The sequence below is a fragment of the Ambystoma mexicanum genome, chromosome 6q (genome assembly GCF_040938575.1).
Source record: "Ambystoma mexicanum isolate Mex_15411 chromosome 6q, UKY_AmexF1_1, whole genome shotgun sequence".
Classification (NCBI taxonomy): domain Eukaryota; kingdom Metazoa; phylum Chordata; class Amphibia; order Caudata; family Ambystomatidae; genus Ambystoma; species Ambystoma mexicanum.
This window is the reverse complement of record NC_090937.1, coordinates 695,647,817-695,672,133: the sequence shown is the minus strand read 5'-3', so window position 1 is coordinate 695,672,133 and position 24,317 is coordinate 695,647,817. Positions and strand designations below refer to the sequence as shown.

At 44.3% G+C, this 24,317-nt stretch overlaps 1 protein-coding gene across 5 annotated transcripts in view; it reads left to right on the top strand.

Moving 5' to 3' along the window:
• The window catches only part of ELMOD2 (ELMO domain containing 2), a 965,152-nt gene that overhangs the window by 853,810 nt on the left and 87,025 nt on the right, over nucleotides 1-24,317 (top strand). For all 5 annotated transcript variants that reach the window (XM_069631199.1, XM_069631197.1, XM_069631200.1 and 2 more), the window contains one exon: nucleotides 484-552. In XM_069631199.1, the coding sequence (XP_069487300.1) occupies nucleotides 484-552 (69 nt within the window). The remainder of the gene's footprint in view (nucleotides 1-483; nucleotides 553-24,317) is intronic.

Below are 24,317 nucleotides of genomic sequence, written 5' to 3'. Positions count from 1 at the left end.
AGCATAAATGCTTTGAGACTACGTTTTGCTCTGCACGCTACAGACATCACGAGCAGGTGAATTTGTGCTGCAAGATCATTCAAGTTTAACGTGTCCACGTCAGGCTTTGTTACCACAAGATGGACGTGACTAACATGAGTGGGTCACAGTCCATAGAAAATACACTTCTAAAACATTGCATTGATGTGCGCTGCTGTACTAATGAATTATGGAGAAAGATTATGGGGTGACAATTCCTTTAAATGTGTGTCACTTGTTTTATTTTTTGCTTTTCTGAATTTTCTAAATCAATTTCAGTGCTAAACTGGACCATTTTCTGTGAGAGAAGTCAATTTCGTTCTACAAGTGGTGTGAATGTAATGGAAATCTTTGGCACATGTGGCCCAGCTTGAGGTCTCTTTTTTGCTAGTTTATTTTTTTTTGTTGCCTATTAGTTTCAATACTTGGGATTTTTAATGTTGGAACCTTTTTCATTCCATGTAGGTATTTTAGCCACCATTACACTGAAGAAGCGTTCCAGGTCCTCTCCCATTCATATCATCCGAAAATAGGGTAAGCAACGTATGGCATCATTTGTTTAACATCAACATTGTTCCAGTATAATGTGTGTATTTTAACAAAACACTAATCACATTTGTTTAGACACTGTTTTTTAAATAAATGAATGTCTGACCTAGGTAAAACAAATTACAGTTAACTCTTTTTTAAGGTTTGATATTTGTGTCGCCCTTACACGTTCTTTAAAGTTTGGTAGTCACAATGATCTATTTATCAGGATTTAGTCTATTCTCTTAGATGACTCCTTCTACAGACAAAATCCATACGGCAGCCTTTGAGAGTGGCTGTTAGTACACATGTGCAATGCCAAGTTCTTTAAGTCATGATGCGTTTTAAATATTTTATTTTTTCCATTTTTAACTTTATCCCTCAGTTCGAAAGCATCTTTTATGTCTGGGTGTTTTCACAACTTTGCCTTTTTCGAAAATTCAAGATTTTTATCCACAAGCAGGCACTATTGAATATTATAATTTCATAAGCGGGATGTCCTAATGCCTCTCAAATGGACAAGTAAGTAGGTAAAATGGTCATGAACAGCACCCTCCTTGTATTTGTTGTCTTTACTGTGTGTGGCCCTGCAAAAAAAGGGGGGAGGGCTTGTTAGTGGGCTAGCAGCAGAGGCAAATCCGAACCCTATCGTGTTGATGGGTGCAGGTTGGAAGTAACCATGTCCCTTGTTATGGAATGCTTATGTGGGCTTGGCGGAGAACCTTGGGGTTATATTATCCAGAAGGAAAGCCCAATATCTGTTACACTAAATGTGCTTTGGGTACTTTTAGCTGCTGCTGTTAGGGATGTGGGGACATCAAACCAAAGAGGGTAGCTTATTCATAGCTCAATAAGGTCCTTGTGATATTGGCTAGGCTTGGTGGATGTACCTGTGTAGTGCAAGATGGTAGGAGAATTTAGAGGGGAGTTGGCTAGTTGAGGGTAGTAGACAAGCGAGGCTAATAGCAGTTATGCCATGTTGCTGTGCCAAATGCCCCCTATGCCGTCCCCTGGCAGAAGACGTTTTTAAGTGTGAGTGGGGCAGGTTATGGTAGTGGGAAGAGAGGAAAATAAACTTTGGCACCCTCTGGAAGTGAGGTTGCATGTGCCTACTCTTAAAGTAAATTGGGGGCTTGTCGTATGTTCACAGTGGCAATCTTTCAATTTGTTTTCAGTTGTGCAGACTCTAATCTAAGTGAGCCTGTTTCCATTAGGTTTGTAAGTGGCATGAATATGGTTTCCTCAATATTTGTCATGATTCCTACCCCTCATGTCCCAGCCCTCCAAGATGTCAGGCTGGAGCCAGGCCACGATCACCTACATGGCCCTCAAGGGCCTCTACATCCCTCCAAAGACCCACTTGGAGTCAGACTTGGCGCTTGTGGCACCAGATTCACTCACCCCCATAGCGTAACATTGGGGATTGGACTTGTAGTGCATTGATGGGGACAAGATGGATGCCCCAACATATTTCGGTTCCCAGAACTGCATGTGCAGTCTAGTCTTTTGGGTGTGGTTCAGCCCAGAGACACCTGGGATAGCCAGAGACTATTTAAGCCACACCCAGGCTGAGAAACATGCTTTGCGTTTTCTGCACCTGCAGCATGACACTCACCGTGTTTGGATCTGTCTCCAGTAGGCCTGCATCTATCTTCTGCGCTCAACTCCTGCAAGAACAGGAACACTGTTAGGAACAGCCTTAACTTGCGGCGCTTCTGCCCATCATTCATCGCTCCTTCTGTTCTGCGGGCATCTTCGGTGGTGTCATTCCCATCCCGGCACGCCGCTTCCTAAGGAAAAGGGAAAAGAACAGAAAAAAGGCATTAGTAAGCATTCTGCAAATCTTAGCTTATTTTTAAATACTGTACGAGCTTCAAGCGCTTACCTGAATCCCAGCCGCTCTGGGGGAACTCTGTCTCCGGAACTTCTCATCCATCTGCAAGAGGGAAAAGACATTCCAGGTTAGCGTGGAAACATCTAGAGGCGCTGCATACCGCGCTTACCCACCGCATTTGTTCTTCATAACCGGCATCCATGCTGAAGACGTCGCGGCACCTAAAAGACACAGAAAAAGAACTCAGTTCAATACAAATACGAAAGGGGTGCATCGCGCATCGCGCTCTCTCACCTTCAGCGCTACTCATCTCAGCAGCAAGCCGCCATCCCCAGACGCCAGCCATCATCTAAGGAAGGAAAGGAACGAAGTTAGAGAACTGTTCAAAAGACTCATTATACTTACCTGCCGGACTCTTGCCAGTGAAGTAACTAGGCAGCAACGAGCCCGCATCAATTCACACGCCCCTGCGCTGAAAGCAGGACGGAGAGCACTATATCCAAGAAAATAAGGTGAGCTGTGGATCAAAGGGAAGGGTTGGACCCGGGGAAGAAGGGGTTCAAGCACACAGAGACAATAGGGAGTTAAACTCTACCAATCCTGTGTTTCAGGCCCAGTCTCCAGTCGAATAGCCTCCAGGGAAGGGTTTGAGGTCGTAAGAGGTCAGAACAGGCTGAGTGACGTCCCTGTGGATACCAGGTGAGCGTTACAATATTTTCATAAAAAAAGGACCTACAATTATAGAGGCAGCGACATCAAATTCCAGTGAGTAGGTCAGATTTGCTCACATCTCTGTCCGACTTGATTTGTTTTTAGTAATTGTATTATCGATCATTTGATTCCTATTCAAACGGATATTTCAGCGCTTCTTTTAATGGCCTCTTTTACCAAACACCTACTGTAGCACTTCGTTAGAAGTGAAATTCAGAAGCGCACATATTCCCTGTTTAATAACTATAGTTAACATTGTTTCATTTTTTAAGCAAATATTCCAGTGAGATATCAGTATTCGTTTACTTGTAGTGGTCAAATCTTAAGCCTGGGCTAATAATGATACCAAACCTCTTCAGCCCGAAGTGTCATCTGCACCTCCAACGAACAATGTTTGCTTTTTAACGAGAATGTCTGTTTCGTTTGCGGTCTGCAGGCTGTGCAGCCAGAAGCCCGACGCACAAAAGGTTTTGTGCCGAAACATTACTTGCAGTAGGTTGGGCTTCAGGGTACGTTGCTGCAAGAACATCCGTGAAGATAGCAGAGGCCCTGGCAGGTAAGTGGAGAGGATGCAAGGTAGGGACCACTCTGAAAAGAATGGTTGAAAGAGGGTGGGAACAAAAGGCCGAACTTGCAGCAAGCCCTTATGAGCTGGATTCCACAATGTCATTCTTTGTTTCAGGCCTCGACCCCTCTGTTTATCCACAGAATTATTTTAGGGGAGCTCCACTCCTGCAGAAATGTACAGTTACTCCTCCCCTGTTCCTCACCCACTCCCTTCCTTGCCACCATGACATTAGAAGAAAACTTTGCACGGAGGCTTCAAAGTGAGAATGACAGAGGATCAAATAGTCAGTGATACAGTCAGAAATCATCAAGGCCATAGAACATGTATTTAAATGCACACATTACATTTTTGACACTACCCTATTCCTTGCAGCGACCATTGATGAGACCACCTTAATCTGGGCTATTGTCTTGCAGCAAATGCCTAGGTTAAGTACTTGCAACGGAAACGTGTTGATGCCATCAGTTAACTCTACCTGGGTATACAATTAGTGTGTGCTCATACTATTTATATCAGATTTAAATATGGGGACTCAGGCAGCACCTGGACCTAACAAAGATTCTGGCTCTCTATAAATCCTGCAGCTGATTGAATCTTTTGGATGGTTGTCCTTTTATTATTGTTGGTTTTCCGGGGGAAAAAATACCTTTGTAAATATGGCACCAACACCCCAGAGGCAATGTGCGTCTAAAAGAATGCTGTGCCCGTTAAACTTTCAGAGAGAACTATGGGGCATCGGATATTTTTTGAGTTGCTGTCTGTCATGGCTGAGCGAACAATGGAAAGCTCAAAGCCAAAGGTCGAGATTCACGACTTTTAATAGGAACAGAATGAAAGGTTTTGGGTTTAACCAAGGCCACAGGGTGATATTCACAAAGTAATGCAGTTGAAAGTGGGCTCATTTTGGGAGTCAACCACTTTGGCGTTGCAACTTCTTAAATATACAGTATAGAGGTGTTGTGTGTGTATGATCGGAGGAACCACTCCCCTCCCCCCATCTCTGAGGTTAAACATAGGTTTGTTGCTTTCACACAATAACTGCGCCACACTTGTTTAGTTCAATTTCAATTTTCGAATTTTTATGGTTCACAAAAAAATGTGTGGTTCAATACTGGTGATTCGACATTGATTTTGATAGTTACTCTGAGGCTTACGCGCGGGGATGAAAACCTGCACTTTGCAGGGGGATTTAAACCCAAGAAATTCAAGGAAGTAACTATCAAAATCAATGTTGAATCATCAGTATTGAAACCTATGCCAACATATAATATGCCCTGTTTTTGAAAAAGGCTCAGGAAGAGCCGAAACGCGTGTCAAGCAGTAGGGCTTTCCTTCGGGAGATCTGTAAATCTCACAAAAAATGTTTGTGAAACATAAAAATTCGAAAACTGAAACTCAACTAAACAAGTGTGGCGCAGTTATTGTGTGAAAGCAACAAACCTATGATATTCATGAAGCACACACAGTATGGTCAGTCATTCATTGGACTGTAGTCCTCAGATCATATCTGTCCACCCTGAACATCTCTGCATTCCTAGCAGGAAGACAGCCACTCAGTCTATGGGGTTTAAAGTGAGCCACACTTCTTTCTTGTCTATGTGTTTGAGACTTTCTTCTTTTTTTGTTGGGCGTGTCCGGATTTCTCGATAGTTCCCGTGGACTTCGGGTATAGTAGCACTACCACCCTTGATGCTCAGGCATGAGCCTTGTACATTAGACACTTTAACCAAGGTCAGAGCCCTGTTTTTCAGGATTAATCTCCCCATTTCAGGCTATCTTGGTCCCTTTGTATGTTACCTCTCCACCACCCCATAAGTGTCTCCAGGTCTTAGGGTCTTGCCCTTGTCTCTCACTTGCTGTCCCTTTCCTCGCACCAATCCTCCTCATTCCTTCTGTTTCGCTTTACCTGCTACTGCTCTTGTTCTTTTACACCTCCTCGTTCCTCCTCCTTCACTGTCTTCCTTTCCCCTTATAGAGTCTTCATGCTCTTGCTTCTTCCTCCTAGGTTCTCCATCCTTCGCCCCAGCTGGTCTTTCACCAAAGCTCTGTTCCACACAAGGCGACTTCCCACAAAACCTAGGAGCATTAGAGCCAACTGGGCAGGGTAACGACACAACACAGGGCATGGAATATCAGGGAGTTTTGCCATATACATTTTCCAGGGCTCTCATCATGAAGTGTTGCAATCTCTGTTTCCAGTCTCCCTAGTTCCCTCTCCCAGCCTCAAACACAGATCTTCGTCACACACCCCATACAGAGAATGTCACTGGGTCCTTTGGCTGTGCTTTAAACGTGTCTGTTAAATCAAACCCTGATCTCTTGAACAATCTCTCTTTCACAGTGCTGGGGGAGACAAATAAAACACCAGCCGAGAGACCCCATTCCAGCAACAGATGGAGCCGGCTCCATCCCCTCAAATCTGCCAACTTTTATATCTGTGTGTTTAGAAAGGTGTGAATTCAAGAGAGTTGAATATTACCTTGATCTCACAGGGCTAAATATCCCATCCTTGCCTGTTTTGCCTCTGTATGTTTTTATCAACTGGTAAACAAAATCGGCAAAATAAAATGTTACAAAACGAGGCATTTCAAAGAGATATTGGAGAAGTTGAGATTCAAAGCCAGCTCTATGGCTACTCCCTTTTCAGAGGCAAGCATCCCAACCACTTCACGACCAGCGCTGTAACCAGTATGTTTGTATTAGCAGCGAATAGCTGTTTGCTTTAATCCAGCATCCAATTTGGAGGATGGTAGGTCTTTTGCTCGATTCTAGCTGTTAGCCTCTTGAACTGCTCATCATAAAGTGGTTGCCAGTGTCTACCAGTGTCTACTGGTTGACCCATTAAATCTACACGGTTAAGAAGGGCTGGGGTGGGTGAGCGTGGGGAGAATCACAGTGAGGAGCATGCCTGCAAGTTGTAGAGGGGGCTGGGATAGCAATGTATGGTGGGAATATGCTTATAAGGTGGGGAGGTGAGACTGAGTGGGGTGGCAGAATGGACCCTGGGGGTGTGCTGGTAATGTGGGGAGGTGGCAGTGGTGGCAAGGCAAAGGTACCTAACAAGGGTAATGGGGCAGGGAACAAAGGAGTGGAGTAGCACAGTCCGGGCACAGCAATGGGGGATAGGAAAGGGAGGTTCAGGGGGTGTCCTCCCCTTAAACGAAAAGAACACTGAGGGTACTGGGGGACAGGTAAAGGGGTAGTAGTGTATGTCGACCACCTACAGTAGACCAATATGCAACTGCTCATAGGGAACAATATGGGGTGAGCAGTTGGAGAGGGCAAGCAGTTGTGGTTGAACAAAAGACGTCCAGCCGGTCGTGGTCTATAAATAATTTTATCTGAACTGATTTTAGGCTCAGTAAATATGTAACCTAACTACTATGTTTTACTATGTTCATATTTCTAATACAAATGTATCACGTCACTTCAAATGCATATTAAGAAACTGTAGCAGCTTCTTATGCTAGTTTTCTTTTAATAGCTCATTTGGCACTAGAGGAAAAAATATATATAAAGATGTCTGTTGGCACGACTCACTCTTTGAAAGAAAACTCATAAAGTCAGAGAAAGTACCCAATGATTTAATGGCCTACATATGCCACGTGGCTGCCATTCAAATAATACAGCTTCATTTTAACCCACAGTGTCTTTTTCAGTTGTCTCTCATACGTGGCAGGATCCTAGCATGAAGGCTGCATTAAAGCAAATAGCTATTTTCTAATTTGCACTTTTAAATGTTAGCACTAGATTTTGCCTACCACTAACTAGCTGATAAGAAGAGGTACTCTGAATGTATTACCCTCTTTTTAGGCTGCTACACATATAGTTCACCTCCACCCTGGAACCTCGCTCTTAGCTCCAGGTGATAAGTAATACCTTGCCCTTCTGTGGGAAGGACTAAACCATGTAAATATCAAAATAAAGAGCCTGCTAGCAGGGAGTGGGTGGGCAAGATAATAACTTCCAGAGACTCTTTGATTTACAGGAGACTGGAGAAGCAGGAGTTAAGGCAGATATATACCAAGTAGCATGGGAAGCATTATGTTGTCTTGGTTTAAATCCCTGCATACCCTGAACTCCTCCACATGACTTCCTGGTGACATGGGCCTCCGGGTTTAACATTAAAAGAGGGAGCACACTTTTTAAACAGTGTTGTTTATTGGATCCCAGAAGAGGGCTTGAAATACACCAATCCCCTGCTAGACCTTTCCTATACAAGGAGTGTTAACCCATCATTCCATTGATTTGTACTGTATTGGATTTGACTGATTCCTTCCCATGGGGGGGGGGGGTAAAGCTGTAGATTAAAGGAGGGATTTAAAGCCCTTTCTTCAATAGCCCCTGAGGTACAGAGAGGCCACCTGCTGGTAGCACCAGAAGCCTGGTTGCAGTTAAACGCCTGATGCCCATGGCACCAACCGTCTTACCCTGAGCAGGAACATTTCCAGTAGTTGACTTTGGCACCTTCCCTGGTTTGCGAAGTGAAGAAGGGGGGGCCCCAATTCTTGTAAGGCATCTTTACTGGAACTTCCAGTATTGTAAATCCCTAGAGATCCCCTGTCAATGCGGTTGCTCAGAATCTCAATATTTTGATTTCAAGACCCTATCGAGGCAATGTTGAACGGCTTTGAGACACTTGATGCTTTAAGCACCCTGACTGTCATCAGGTCACCCAGCTGCACCTTGCTTCGCTTTTCCAGCTCTCTGGATTGTCATTTGAGATGCTGGTTCAGTCACCCTGTGCCATTAGAGGCCCTTTGAGTCAACTCGTAGGATTGGGACATTTCTACCCCTTCATCAACTTAGTCTATGTTTGAGGCAGCGATTGAGCCGCGCTGACTCAACACATCATATGCTTCATCTATCCCTGATCATCGATCCATGCTGTGGTGCTATCTCATTGAGCCAGCTAGCTACATCGATCCATGACTAGAAAAGTAGAAAAACACCAATAAGACATTTGAGAGGTAGTGATTGTGCAGACTCTAGTCCCTTTGTAAGGCCTTTCTGCGGTCTAATGTAGGCACCCTTCCCCCATGGACTTCAGTTTGGGTCCTAGAGTCTGGCAAGTACCACTTTCCCTTCCTTATGAGTGGCATTTTATGTAACCATGTCTGTTTAACTCTAGCCTGCACTATCTGTGTGCTGACCCCACTGAAATGAGTCGTAGTGTTTTATTGCTAATCTGTGTTTAAATAAAGTAGAGGAGAGGTTCAGAGAGGCAGTCTGGGTTGAGCGCTGGAGTTTCCTGCACTGCAGAGTCTTTCTACAGTTTTCCTGTATTAGAGGCGGAGCTCGGCTTTAAAACCTCCTGAACTTTGTGGAGAGGTTAGAGAGGCAGTCTAAGAAGGTTGGGAGAGGGTGAGGGCTGCCCCTCTAACAACAAGAAGTGGAGGAGGACAAGGACTACCACCATTTTCGCTCGCAGCCTTCAGGACCAACAGTAAGGCGATTTTCCAAAAAGTTTCAGAAATGTCTTTCTTTTATCGAAAGAATCAATCCCCTTACCAAATTGTCCTGTATGCTGGAAAAATTCACTTTGCGAATAGCGCACAGTGCTTGCTACTCTGAGGAGACCCAACCTCTTGGTCGAATGAATTGGAACTGGACAGCAGATCAACAGACATTAACTCCCTGCAAACAGAAATGACTGTGCTCCTTTTGGATTAAGAGCCACAGAATCATTCGAGGGAGGTCGGTGGTCCTAATCTGCCGACAAGTCATCTGACTTCGACTTACTTTCTCTTTTCAGTGACTGTGGGCCGGGAGAGTCTTTGAGCAGAAGAAAAAATACGAAAGCTGTTTTGAGAACAGTCTGCTAATATTTTAACAAATCTCCAAACATTGAACTCCAGGGAATCTAGAGTTCTACCTGGTGGGTGGGGACTGCGGGCATTAGAAGCCTTTGAGCCACTGACGCGTCATACTTTTTAGCCTTTAATTGCGATGGTGACTGCAGGCCTTTGAGTGCCTATGAACGAGCTGCAAATATATCATAAAATCGGCCGAACTGAGATAATCCTAGTTCATTTAAACCAATTGTCAGAATTCTGTGGGTGGTGACTACGGGCGCTAGCTGCCTTTGAGCCATTCATACTTTATATTTGATTTACTCCCGAATCTTCGTTGACTGTGGGCCATTTAGAGCCTTTGAGCCGACTGCCTACATCCTAAAAGGCCTGTTAAGTGTATTGTTCGCTTATTGTTCTCCGGGGGCAGTGACTGCGGGCCTAGAGCCTTTGAGCTGCCCAAGTTGTCTTTTCACTGTATTTACTCAATTTCAAACCCTCTCGTTTGTGGAAATTGGGGGTAAGTAACAGCAAAAGTATCACTATTCAAAAAACTGAAATGTCGCGTATGTATTATTTAAGGACTGGGGTTTTGGAGGATGACCTACGATCATCCGAACTCGACAACCCGGGGGTGGCTGGGAACTCAATCGCAAAAGATTCCTTTCCTTTGGGTACCACACCAGTATCACCTAAGATGGGACCCCCAATCGGACCTGGCCAAGCCCTCGTCATTAGTGGAAGACCGTGTGAATGCCCAAGAGAATGGCCCAGTACCTCCATTAAATATCCTTTGCCTGAGATTATTTTAAATGCAGGGCTTAGAATTTACACTAACGGCAAGCTCCCTGAAAAAAGAACTATAAAAGATGATTTCCCTAGAAGGATATGTAGAAGCGTGGGGGTTATAGATCTCTTTCAACTAGAGGACCTTGTGGGTACTCAAACTCGAGTCAGATGGGTGACAGTAATAGAAGCTCACCAAAATTATGTCAGTAGGTGATACCCATCCCTACGTCTCTTACCCTTGAATTTAGCCTCTACCCCAATCCTAACACCTGGGAAGGCTCAGGCTAGTAGGTCCGTAATGGAGGAAAGATGCACAAGGACCCAAGGAGGCGCAACGGCAAGAATAGAACACAGAGAGGGGCAAATGAGGATACCCTGCCGGCTCTCAACTTTGTTCTTAATTCCCTGGTTAATGTTTTTGAATTACTTGGAGGGGAAGTTAACACATTCGGGACTGCTATTGGAACTAACTAGGGAAATCTGCGAGAACGAAAGTTCCATGGTTGGCTTGAAAACAGCCATCACTGATGGCCTGTTTTCTCCTCTCCCACTATTAAAACTCGAGATTAGCGAACAATCCAAGTGAGCAGAGGCAATGCAGGGGAACTGGCTATCAACATGGGCTACCGTTGATTCTTTAACTACTATTGTGGCATACCTTCGAGACAAGGTCCTAAGAACACTGGGTTTAGTGGAGGGGCAAGGCAGTGTTTGAGGGAAAGAGCCTTATCGAACTTCAATGATAGCTCTCTCCCCGAATCAGTTATGGAGGAATGTATTCAGCTTGCACAATACTGATGTATCAAGCACACCTCATAAGGATCTAACAGGTGGTAACAGGGTGGAGCAGCCACATAAAGCAATCAAAACCAATGGCAAAACAAAGAGGAAGAAAAAGAAAAAAGATGCAGAGGGGCAACAAGTGCTAGTGCAATACACAGCGCGCCCTCAAAAATCTAAAAACCAGAAAACACCTATGAAAAGGAAATCAGCCACAGTCCAATTTGTAAGTGCAATTTCTACCCCTAGAAACCCACCCAAATCAAATAAGTCCCTGTTGATAACTAATGCTCCAAATTGTAACCATCAAATCAACATAGGATGCAAATGCTTAATGGAAATAGGGGAGGAGTCAAATAGGGGTAAACGCAAAAGAAGTGAGAAAAGAACCCAACATTTGAAAAAAGGCTGCTCTAAAACTACCATCGAGGTGCAACAATTTCCCTAGCGAAAACTCTGATAGCTCCAATATGCCTTTGCAGCAAGCAAGATACGATATGATAGGTTATTTATCAATCTTTCGTCAAGTCGATTAGTTACTCCTCTTCTCCTCACAGGATATTGAATACGTTACATTTCCGGATCACAGAAACTACAGTATACCGGACCTAGGTCTGAAGACCAGACTAGGAACAAAAGCAATTCCAGCAGCTGCCCGGCTTTAAGGTCTTTAGGCATATAAGTATCGTCAGAATCCATGAGTGTGCAGGGAGGGAAATCAAACCCCCAAGGAACTAAATTGGAAAGCTCAGAACTAGAAGGGAGCTTAAGGCCTTCTAATACAACTTCCAACTCAATGGAGTGAATGGTAAAACAAAGATCCCTCAATTATTCACAAATCCCCAAAACCCCTCGTCTGAGATAATCTCTCAAGTTTTCCATAAATTGGGACTGGCAGAGGCATCACTTTAACTGCAGGAGAGCTAAGATGGCTCGGCTAGAACACAAGGGCGTCTAGCTCCTTTAAAAATAAGGAAAATAGAGAGGAGATTTTCGGTAAACGTGACATAACCCTACAAGAGACCTGGCTAAAGCAGACATTTAAAACTAACGCGTTCACAATACTAGAACAATTAGTTGCGCATAATGAAATCGGGCAACCTGCTGGGGGGGATGCTAACTGCGTTGCAGAACTCCATTTTCACAGGTACGGATATAATTGGGGATGAAACTCCTGGCATTTTAGCTATAACAACCAAATTTAGGGCAACCAAAATGGCAACAACTCTAAGCGTGATCAACATTTACTAGAACCCTGTAATTTCTCCACTACAGGACTTTGAGTCATTTGGCTCTCGTCTTAACCCAGTTACAAATTCAGCACAGGGTGGGGAGTATTATCCTAACAGGTGATTTTAACGCCCAGTGCATTAGGTCACAGATGGAGAAAGATCTATGGAGGGATCCCACGCTCCCACGCTGAATGGTTGAGTATGGTTGTCATTTTTAATTTATTGGAATCTTTTTTGGGCCAATAGTAACATCATGGGGGATGTCCCTGCTGCAGCCTCCTGGAAGAGTGGTAGGCAGTTGTCGACTATTGACTACTTATTTATATGGAAAGATCTCTTTATCCAGTGTAAAGAATTTATCATCGAGTTAAGTTGCTGCAGTGATCACCTTATGTTAACAGGCTCTTTCGAAGATGTTCTAACAAACATGGGCAATCGATATTACCCGGTTCTAAGTGTGAATAGAGGGAAAAAACATTTTGCAAAGTTTGGAGGTGGCGGAATGTGCTTAAATTAGGAACTCTCGCAAAGGGTTCAGTGTATGACGGACCAAGAGATCCAACGCTTACAGAATCCTGCAACATTTGTGGCTTTCCTGTGGGACATACATAGTCCTAAAACCGTAGGGCAGCGGTCTGGAAAGAACCACAAGCACTACTTTAATGAAGAAACATTAGAAGAGAATTAAGGAAAGATCTTCGTAGGCTAAATACTAAACATCTTAGTACAGAAGAATTTAGCACGGAGCACAGAAGGCTACACCTCAAATTCAGAAATTGGTTGAAATCTCAGAAGTATATTCGCCTCCATAATGATGGAGAACCGATGTTAAGAGCACTAGAGAGACACAACTCCAGAAACATATGGGCCATAGTGAATAGGAGAGGGGAAAGGCAAGTGATCACCTGGTCTAATGTCCTAGAAGAGCGGGTTTGGGTGAAGCACTTAATTGCCCTATATGGGCCTTTGGTGGGCCCGCCGGACCTGGCACCTGTGAAAGAGGGTTGGGGTTTAAATCTCTCCATAGATCTGGTAAAGGATGCAATAAAGAAGCCATCAGGCTCTAGTGTCAAACATCCTATACAACCTCTTCAAAGAGATAATTTGTTCGGGAACCCCCTGACTCTTGCAGGGAAGCAGTTGTGATACCAATTTATAAGAAGGGTGATCGGGCTGATACATTAAACTATCGCTCCATCTCCCTCCTTGATGCGGACACCAACATGTTTGGTCCTGAGGGACTTGGAAAGTTGGGTTAAGAAACGGGGAATTCTGTCAAAGACCCAAATTGGGTTCCGTACAGGCCTACCTACCACCTTGAATGGCCTGATCTTAAAGTACAACATCGTCAAAATCCTTTCAGAAGGGAGGCCCAAGACTGGTGGGGCCTGGGTTGATCTTTCTCAAGCCTTCGACACAGTACAAAGAGCTCAGCTGTGGCAGAAGCTGAGACAGTGGGGACTTCCAGATTCTCTCCTGTCAAAAATTGTCAAACTCAACAGGAAATCTTTTCTGAGGATAAGACTGGATACTAGATGGAACTTATCCTCCTGAATTCCAACTTTCAAGGGAGTGAGACAGGGATGCATGGTAGCCCCAAGCCTATTCAGTCTGTTTCTGGCTGATCTTGCTAGAAGCATGCAGGGGAAGGGCCTCTCGAGTCGTGTTGTGGGAACAGAGAGGTTGAACTTGGTGGCATATGTATATGACATAGTGCTGTTGGGCAATACCCCTATTGGGCTTCAGCGTCTCCTGCGCAATCTGGAGCTTTTAAAGTGAAAGTAACACAGAAATGTTCAGAACCTTGATTTATTTAATTTCTTTTGCGTTCAATATCTTATGTGTTACTGTTTTGATTTTTTTTATGTTATGCAATGTGTGTGTATATAAGAACAAAATATGTAACCGTTTATTAATTGTATATCTATTTTTATATCTATTTTTATTCTTTTGTACTTAATAAAGTACACACTCTTATAGAACCTTGCTTAGACTTTTTTATATTGGCACTTAACATACTATTGTTGTTTTGAGGCTTCCACTGCTGAGTAACTTATTTTTAATTATGGATTGCTGTCACCCACTGCTATCAAAATACAGGGTATGGCATTATACCATTAACTTTCTGTTTATTTTACCTTCATGTCTGAAACAGCACTGAGACAAATTGTGATCCAAAGGTAACTGGAGGAGAAGCTCAATGTGGAAGGACTGAGGGCTCAAAATTGAAATATATGAAACCAATCGGATTGGTCACTTTTTGCCTGCAGCCCGACCTATGTTAGGTCTTTGACAAGGACACGTACACGTGTTGCTGCTGCACTATTGTACTATACTTATTTTTGTGTTTAATTGTGACAGTATGTTTTATGAACTATTCACTGTATTCATAACAATGGCCTTAAATACCGCTGTTGAACAAATTTGCGATACTCACACATTGTACTGTTCACCATTGTGGTAGTATTGTTTTGGGTTTTATGTATAATTGCTTTAAGTAAAATGTAAAATTGCTAAGAATTAAATAATTAGCATCACAATATTTTACTTTATGTAACTAAAAACAGGAATAAAATCGATGACACTGCCAATTTGAGAAGGCTGTCTCAACAATACATGTTGTAGCTAACTTTATCTTCAAGGAGTCGTAAGCAAATAGTCAGGCTCGTGATGGGATCCAAAGGCAGATTAATTTGAGCCACTGCCTCTGAATAATATTACATACACCAATGATGGTATGTTGAATGAATAAGTGGTAGGACTCCCTCTTTCGTATATTTAAATTGTGATCCAAAACTTTATATTCCCATTTACTTCTGCCGTGCGCCAGATTTCATCACAGTGATGGTAGTAGTGGAATTCAGTGATGGAATGCTTCTACAGGTTGTTTGCCACAGTAAAACCATTGTACGGAAAACGTTAAAAACATTAGTGTAGTTGAAGCAATCCAGGGCCCAACATGCATTCTTTTTTATGGGCTTCTGTGTGTGATGACGGACTGCACCATACCTATGACGAGGATGCTAGGGAAGGCCCATTTGTTTATTTGTTGCTTCAAACCTCTGCAACCCTTGCTTGGTGGCATATATGGATACAGCCATTTCGAATGGATTGTGTCCACCCACGTATTCCTCATCTTAGATATATCCTTACCTTTAGGTTTTGCCTTGGAATTTTTTTTTTCTTTCTCCAGCAGAGGGCGTTCCACTCGAGGTCGTGGCGTCGATGTCCCTCTGTGGCATCCGTCGAGTATCGACGTCATCCCTCGTATAAGAGCCTCAAGCACGCCCGTTGGCCTCAGTTCCGTTTTTCCGTTAGCTTCGCTTCAGATCGAGTAAAACGGCGCTTCAGTATTTCATGACAAAAAGCAATGTCGTCTTCGAACCCTTCCATGCCGAAGACAGGCTTTAAAAAATGCCTAAGACGTGGAAAGAAAATGTTTTTGACAGATCCACATAAGAACTTTATATGGTGCCTCGGCCCCCACCACCGAACAGAAGACTGTGGTTCGTGCCAGTCGATGACCCACAAAGCCCTAAAAGAGCGTAGAGGTAAACTGGCGATGGGGGGAGGGTTTATCGAAGCCTACTTTAAAAAAGAAAGACTCAGTCTTCGAAATCTCATTGTAAAAGACATTCGAGGAAATCTTCTTCGTTTTCTAAGAAGGCGAAGAAAAGACGGCATCAATCTCCTTCATCCTCTTCGGCATCTTCGGAAGAGATTATAACATGCCCATCCAAACATGACTCTCCTACAAAATGGGAAGCCTTTCGAGTATCCATACTAAAAAATTTTTGAGAACGTGGCCCAGACCCCCTCAAAAATAGCTAAAGAAGACCGTGCTCCTGCTCACGAAAAAGGTGACAGAGGAAGGTCCAAAACAAGAAAGGCTCATAAAAAGACGTCGAGAACGTCATTGAGAGATTCTTCTCGATCACCTTGTAAGACAGATCCTTCAGTGCATAAATCGAAGGCAGAGGGAAACAAAAAATCATGATGATGACATGACAGATATATTATCTGGAACACCCCAACAAGACCCCATTTTACCCTTTCACATTGCATTACAAAGAAGGGTTAGTTCTGCATGGGAACATTCTGAAGCCATAGGGGCTGTGAATAGAAACTTTGTGGCAAAGTATAGACCTTGTACATCTGATCCGGAATACCTCAGTAAACATCCATCGCCGGAAAGCTTAGTAGTACAGGTAGCTACTTCCACAAAGAATGCTGCATACCCTACAATCCCTCCAGATAGGGACGATAAGAAAGTGGATACATGGTCCAGGAAAATCTTTACATCGGGTAGTATGGCTTTGAAGTCTACTAATGTAACCTGTACTTTAGCAAGGTTCTCTTATACCCTGTGGGACTGTATGTCAGCGGCAGCTGAACACATCCCAGAAAGCGAAGAACGTGATGGCTTTCTAGCTATTAGAAGGGATGGAGGACTGGACACAGCTGACAGTATCAGCAGGTCCATGGCGACTAGCACAGTGCTACGCAGATTTGCGTGGCTAAGAGAATCTGGGTTTGCTCCTGATGTGCAATCCAGACTTCTTAATATGCTCTTTGATGGCTCAAGATTGTTCGGTAGCAAGGCAGATGAAAGTTTGGAGAAGCTACAGACCTCCAAAGCGGCAGAAAAATCTCTAAGTGCTCCTATAAAACAACCTCAGCAACGCCCCTACACAGGCTCATCTTCCTGGAGGGGGTCGTCCTTTTCGCTATTATTCCTTAATTGGAAAAGGAAGAGGGCAGGTCAATCAAAGAAAATGTCCTCGGGGAAGAGGAAAAGGTGCTAGATCAGCCCCAGCAATGGCATCTGTACCATCAGCCGCTGCTGCAGCTGCAGCAAAACCACTCTGAGGTTTTGACCCACAAGACCCCGGTGGGAGGCAGGATATCACAGCATCTGAAAGAATGGTGGGGCATTACTTCAGATGCTTGTGCACTGGAAACAGTATCCCAAGGTTATTGCCTTCCTTTTCTAAAGAAACCTCAGAATCATCCCCCGGAATACAACTCTGCCAAGCATCCGGATCTGCTCCTGTTGCAGCAAGTTTTAACCCTGCTACATAAAGGTGCAATAGAACATGTACCTGTAGCGAAGAGGAACAAGGGTTGGTATTCCCCATACTTCCTTATTCCAAAGAAAGACGGAGGCCTGAGACCCATCTTGGACTTGAGAAACTTGAACAAGTTCCTAAGGAAGGACAAATTCAAGATGGTCACACTTTCTCAGATCTTTCAGGCTCTCCAACTACAGGGCTGGTTGGTATCATTGGACCTTCAGGATGCTTACTTTCATGTGCCAATCCATCTCAAGCACAGAAAGTATCTGAGGTTCGCGATTGGCAATTCTCACTATCAGTTTCGAGTTCTGCCATTCGGGTTGACCTCCGCCCCAAGAGTTTTCACCAAGTTGATGGCGGTGGTGACAGCGAGTCTCAGAAGAGGGGGGATTCATGTCTAACCCATCTGGACGATTGGATGATCAGAGCACGTTCTCCAGAACGAGCCCTTGATCACCTGTCCAAGACTTGTCACTTCCTTCACAAACTAGGTTTTTCTCTGAATTTAAAAAAATCAAACATGATACCATCACAGAAGCTCCAATTTATAGGAGCAGTCCTGGATACCTGTTCGGGCAAAGCCTCGCCTCCCAAAGTTTGAGCTCACCACATTCTGCATCTTCCGGCCTTCAATTTTCTCAGGTTGCTCGGTCTGATGGCATCCTGCATTTTCCTGGTGCCAGAAGCCAGATTGAGAATGAGATCCCTTCAATGGGCTCTCAGAACTCAATGGTCCCAGTTCTCAGGGGAAATGTCAGATCTACTGCAGGTACCAGCCCAAGTAGCACAGGATCTACAATGGTGGGCTTGCAGACATCATATCCTCAGAGGAGAATCTTTTTGGCAACCATGGCCGGAGATAACAGTAGTGATGGACGCCTCACTCACGGGGTGGGGAGCCCATATCAACGACCTGACAATCAACAGACGTTGGTCTCCATTGGAGTCCAAACTACATATCAATCTTCTGGAGTTGAGGGCAATCAGACTAGTACTGAAGGCCTTTCTGCCCTGTACGGGGAAAGAATGTTCTGGTAATGACGGACAATACAGTGGCCATGTATTACCTCAACAAGAGAGGAGGAGTAGGGTCACTACCGTTGTGCAGAGAGGCGATGCAACTCTGGTTCTGGGCAATACGAGAAGGGATCTCATCTAGCCGGAGAGGGAAACACAACAGCGGACGCTTTGAGCAGGCAGAGCACAGTCTCTGACGAGTGGGAGATAGCTCAGGAAGTCATTCGAGATCTTTGCCCTTTGGGGAACCCCTCAAGTAGATCTGTTTGCGACCGAGGTAAACCGGAAGTGCGAACTGTACTGCTCAAGGAGCTCTGGGGGACGCGTTTGTGGTGGAATGGGAGTTCCAACTACTGTACGCGTTTCCTCCAATCCCTCAAGTAATCAGGAGGTTTAGAAAGTTCGGGAAAACCATGATCCTAATTGCTCCGGATTGGGCCAGGAGAACGTGGTACCCAGACCTTCTCGACATGTCCATCTGCCCTCCAATACGTCTTCCAAGAAGAGAGGATCTTCTCTCGCGACAAGAAGGTCATGTTCTCTATCCGGAGGTCAACACACTCAACCTTCACGCACGGCTTCTGAAAGGCTGAAATACAAGGATTGGGACCTTCCGGATGACGTGATGGAGATTTTGCTTTCGGCCAGAAGGCCAGCAACTAAGTCTCTGTATCGGTGTCGTTGGAACAAGTTCAGTAGCTGGTGCAGAGAAAAGAATGTGGACCCTTTTCAGTGTAATATCCCCACAATTTTATCTTTTCTGTTACATTTGGCCAATCTGGGACTCCAGGTTGGGACATTAAAGGGATATTTAGCAGCGCTATCCATCTTTAATCGCTCTTCTGAAGAAGAATCTTACTTTAAAATACCCTTGATAATTCAGTTCCTAAAAGGTTTAAATAATGTCTTTCCCCCAGTACCTTTCCAGGTTCCGGTGTGGGATCTAAATCTAGTTTTAAAATTTCTCACATGTATTCCATTTGAGCCTTTACATTCTTGCACATTAAGGCTCCTTACGTTAAAAACAATACTTCTTGTAGCATTGACATCAGCCCGCAGGCTAAGTGAGTTGCAGGCGCTTTCAAGCGGGCCTCCTCACACCATCTTTTATAAGGACAAAGTAGTTCTTAGGGTTAAACCTTCTTTTCTGCCAAAAATTGTTTCGGATTTTCATCTGTCATAAAAGATAACTTTGCCTACGTTTTATCCTCCTCCTCACAAGCAGGGAAGATGAAAGACTTCATAGACTAGATCCCAGGAGAGCTCTTAGTTTTTACATCTCTAGATTTGCAAAGATTCGCCAGTGTGATCAACTTTTCGTGGGATACACTGGACGTAAACTGGGCCTTCCGTGAACAAAACAAACTTTATCCAGATGGATAATCTTAGCCATAACAGAATGTTATAGATTGGCAGGAAAAGAACCACCTGATGGACTAAGAGCTCATTCGACCAGGGGCATGGCAACTTCTACAGCTTTAAAAAGGGGTGTCCCTGTGCAAGATATTTGTGCAGCAGCCACATGGTCATCTATGCACACCTTTATAAAACATTATGCATTGGATTCGACTTCTTCTCAAGGAGGTCTGTTTGCAAAATCTGTACTACATTCTGTACATGATTAAAAAAAGGATACTGTACTCCCACCTCTGAGACAAAACTGCTTTGGGAGTCTATCTAAGATGAGGAATACGTGGGAGGACACAATCCATTCGAAGAACAAGTTACTTACCAACTGTAACGTTCTTTCGATTGGATGTTCCTCCCACGTATTCCTCATCGACCCTCCCATCCTAACCCCACAGTACAGTTTACGTGTATTACACTCTAAACTCTTTCAGGGCTTGGGTCAAAAGAGACATACCTTAAACGAAGTAAGATCCATGGACTATATTATACGAAAAAACAGAACTGAGGCCAATGGGCGCGCTTGAGGCTCTTATACGAGGGAGGATGTCGATACTCGACGAATGCCGCCGAGGGTCATCGACGCCGCGACCTCGAGTGGAGCGCCCTCTGCTGGAGAAAGAGAAAAAATGTTCCGAGGCGAAACCTAAAGGTAAGGATATATCTAAGATGTATCTAAGATGAGGAATAAGTGGGAGGAACATCCAATCGAAAGAACGTTACAGTTGGTAAGTAACTTGTTCTTCTCCCCCTGCCCTGTTGTCACCCCTACAGCATACCCTTGAATAGTAAAAGAGTGGCGGTGACCGTGCTAATCCAGGCAGCTTCGGAGAGTATTTAGAGGTGGCAAAAAAGGCAGAGATTCAAGGGATACTAGCCTGGTGTATGTACTCCTTGCTGCAACCTGAATATGGTGGTCGCCCTCATTGAATTGCCAAGAGAGTGATTTTCATTCCAGTGGTCCTTATCCTCAGACATCAACTTGTCCTCGCAGGATTAGAGGCAATTGCTTTGGTACATCTGTCAGGGAATTTGCACTGTATCTCCCAACGGCAGTGAGATGGCACTTGTGGGAAATGGTGAATATCTCCCTATCATTCCTTGTTCACCTGCTGCCAGCCATATTAGGGTGGAACCCTATACATTCAGGATTTCTAAATGGAGGAAGAAGGAGACAATGCAGGATTTTTATGGCGCCTGCATTTACTCACAAGTGAAAGACTAACAGAGGGGGGAGTTCAGAAAGAGCCTGGATGAGGCAGAAGGGATGATTTCCCAGGATAAAAAAACCTTAAATAATTGAATGCATTACATGCTGCCAACAAATCAAAAAAGGATGAGATTAAATCGATAATGAAAATTGTTAACGTAAAACCTTAAAGTTTGGGATGCAGGGTGGTGCAAGCTCAGAAAGCACATGAATGCTTGACAATCAATTTGGGGGTCTAGAGTGTGGTCACTGAGACTTGGCTGGCATTGTTGAGAATGTTAATACATTCAGGAATTGCGCCATTGAGAACGATCTGAAGCTAGATTCGAAAGGGAACCAGCCCAGCGAAGAAATCATTAAACGAGCTTCAAGGTGGCACCGCCCCACATTGAATTGCTATGAAAGTGTTATTCAACCAACGACCCTGACCTTGAGAGACACCACCTTGACTTAAGATGTATCAGTGATTCCTTTGGTACCTTGATCAAAGGAGGTTTATCTCTTAAGAGATGCCCAATGAAGTATCTGGAGCAGTGGTGATTGTCGCCCTAACTTTGTTTTCTGCACTTTCTGGTAGCCACGTTGGGTGGGGGATGATAGTATGTCTGAAAAGAGGAAGATTGTCAAACCAGATGCTTTTGGCTTTTGGGTGCACCCACAAAGGGGAGAGCAACAGTGAAGAACCTGCAGGAAGAGGGGGTGATGTCTGGGGACACACACCCTCCTTAAATCATTCAATGACTTGCATGTTGCCTATGAAGCAAGATGTGATGAGACTGAATCCGCAGTGAAAAGGTTTGAGGCTACATTTGAAGCTTTGCGAAGTAAAACAGTGCAAGCTAAAATGGCACTTGGAAAGAATGAGAATGAAATTGAGAGTCTAGATTGTAAGCACTGTGACCTGACAATTATTTAGCATGTTAGTACATTCACAAATTGCGCAAATTGAGAACAATCTGAAGCTAGATGTGAAGGTGGACGTTTTTGATAGTTTGAGGAGGGGGCTACGTTTGTTGGGAGTACCTCTTACATTTGCTGATGAGGCGTTGAAGATGAAAACAGAAAAGTGTGTTACATGGCTTGTGTGGTCCTGTGGAAGCTAGCAGTATGCAGATTGTGGGCCATAAACTTCCTTTGCAGCTCTCTAAACACAAAAAGTGATTTATCTGGTACATTGATGGTGGTTGTGCATTCAATAGATGTTCTGTATTGCCTGGGTCAGGCAGCCATACAACGCAAGAGACCACCCCCAGGAAGGGGCTCATTCTGATGTCGAAAAGGAGTTCAGTGGCCTTGGCCACAATCCGCTTCTACAGATTAAAGGAAAGCGGTCCTAATTCTCTGAGGAGGTGGGTGCCAGGATCCTCCCAAAGGAGTTGCCTACTTGGGTACAAATATGTCTTCTTTCTTGTTTTTATTCTCTGCTCCGCTTCTACAGATTCTCTATTTGGGTTCCATACTCTGTTGTCATGTTTAGTTTTCCAGGAGGGCAATCCTTTCATATCCTGTGTTTGTAATTTAAGGGAGGAGGATTTCTCGACTTGAGGCTTTATTACCGAAGTCTTGTCTGAGGTGGGGCTCAACTTCCCTTTCCCTCTCCAAGTGGACTATCTGCTTGAAAATGTGTGAGGAAGTTGAGATGCAGTATTTGAGTAAAATATTTTGGGATTTTCTTACACAGATTTTTGATTTGTTTTACATTTTGTGATTGTATAGTACACTTGTCTCTTTGGTCCCAATGAACCGATTTGGCAAAAAGGACTAGTATTGGCATTTTTAAGATTTGAACTGGACATGGAGGCATGAAGTGCAGGAAAACCGTTACACTTGGGGATCCAAGCACCAGGTGAGTGGACTGTCCTTTGGAGAAAAAAAAAGTTAAACTTTAAATGCTGAAAAGCCTCAATTGTTTTGAGGAAGCTAGGAAGGCTGAGGAGATCCCATGGCTGGTAGTGAGCATGAGCCCCAAGATGAGGGACACATCCAAGATTGGGCAGGGAATAGGACTGGGATAATGAGGATGACCAGCTTTCCACCACTCTTCCCATATGATGGGTACTGTGGCTTCTCATAGGTCCTGTGCTTTACCTGGGTCCCGTGGGGGTATGACTGCTGCTGTGCAGTTGCTGCTAGAGGACTGACAGCAGAGAGGAGCAGAAGCACAAAGTGCTGGTGATTCAAAAATGAGCAGCGGTTGGAGCTGCTCAAGTTAAAGCTTGAGGATCGATCAGAGGGGTGCACACAGGAAAACTGTGAGTAGTGTAACCCCACAAACCAAGGAGCCCGAGATATGCTTGGGCATCAGATGCCATACATTTAGTTAAGCCTTGTGTTGGGGTGGAGGATATTTCTTATTAGTTTGAGAGACTGGTGTTTACTTCCTCCACTCCCTGGCATTAGAACACTTTGTGGAGGCAGCCTGATGAGTCACTTATTGACACGCCACATAGATCAACATGAAACACTCATCGAAAGACTCTGAGGTATTGGAATCTACAACACCACACTCCTTTGGCTGATATCCTTCTTGACAGAACGTAAACAACTTGGAAAGCACCATTCAAGTCAGCACCTTGCAAAACAACGTGTGGAGTCCCACAGGGCTCATCGCTGTCACCACTACTCTTCAACATCTACATGACCCCCTCTGATTAACCTCATCAAAAACATGGCCTCACCTGGTGCAACCACGCAGATGATACTCAAATCTACAGAATCAATGCCAGTGAAGAACAAAATCCAACGCTCACCAGCTGCTTCACTGAATTAAACCAATGAATGAACACTAACAGCCTTCATCTCAATCCGGACAAAATAGAAATCATGATCGCACCCGACAATCCGTTGTACAACCACCACATCCCATGACATACCGAACTGGGAAACCCACCATAACTATCCAAATTGGTGGCGTGGCTACAGGGCCATGCAGTAGGACGCGTTTCCTCAGAGTCTCCTGATGATCCGACATGATCGGGCAAAAATGCAGCAATAGCAACGAGCGTTCGTGCACACAAACGGAATGACAAATCCATGAAGTTGTGGTGCAGCCCTACGTGCAAGCTGAAGTGTACTAATGCTGAAACTGAACGAAAACGAGCTAAGAGAAGTTTCCGATAAGAAGCAATATGGGCAAAACAAAATGGCCGGCGCCACCTAACAAAGGATTGCACACTATCTGGGCAAACACCAAGGAAGATCAGTGGGAGATGTGCGGAGGAAGCCTGTGACCAGATTTACACTCGCAAGCGGGCACGTGCCAAGGACGAGCAATATCAGCCAAGATATTGGGTCGGGAAAGTGCCGCAGCAGCAACTACCCCCCTTGCCATGTAAACAAGAATGAAGCCGTGAGCT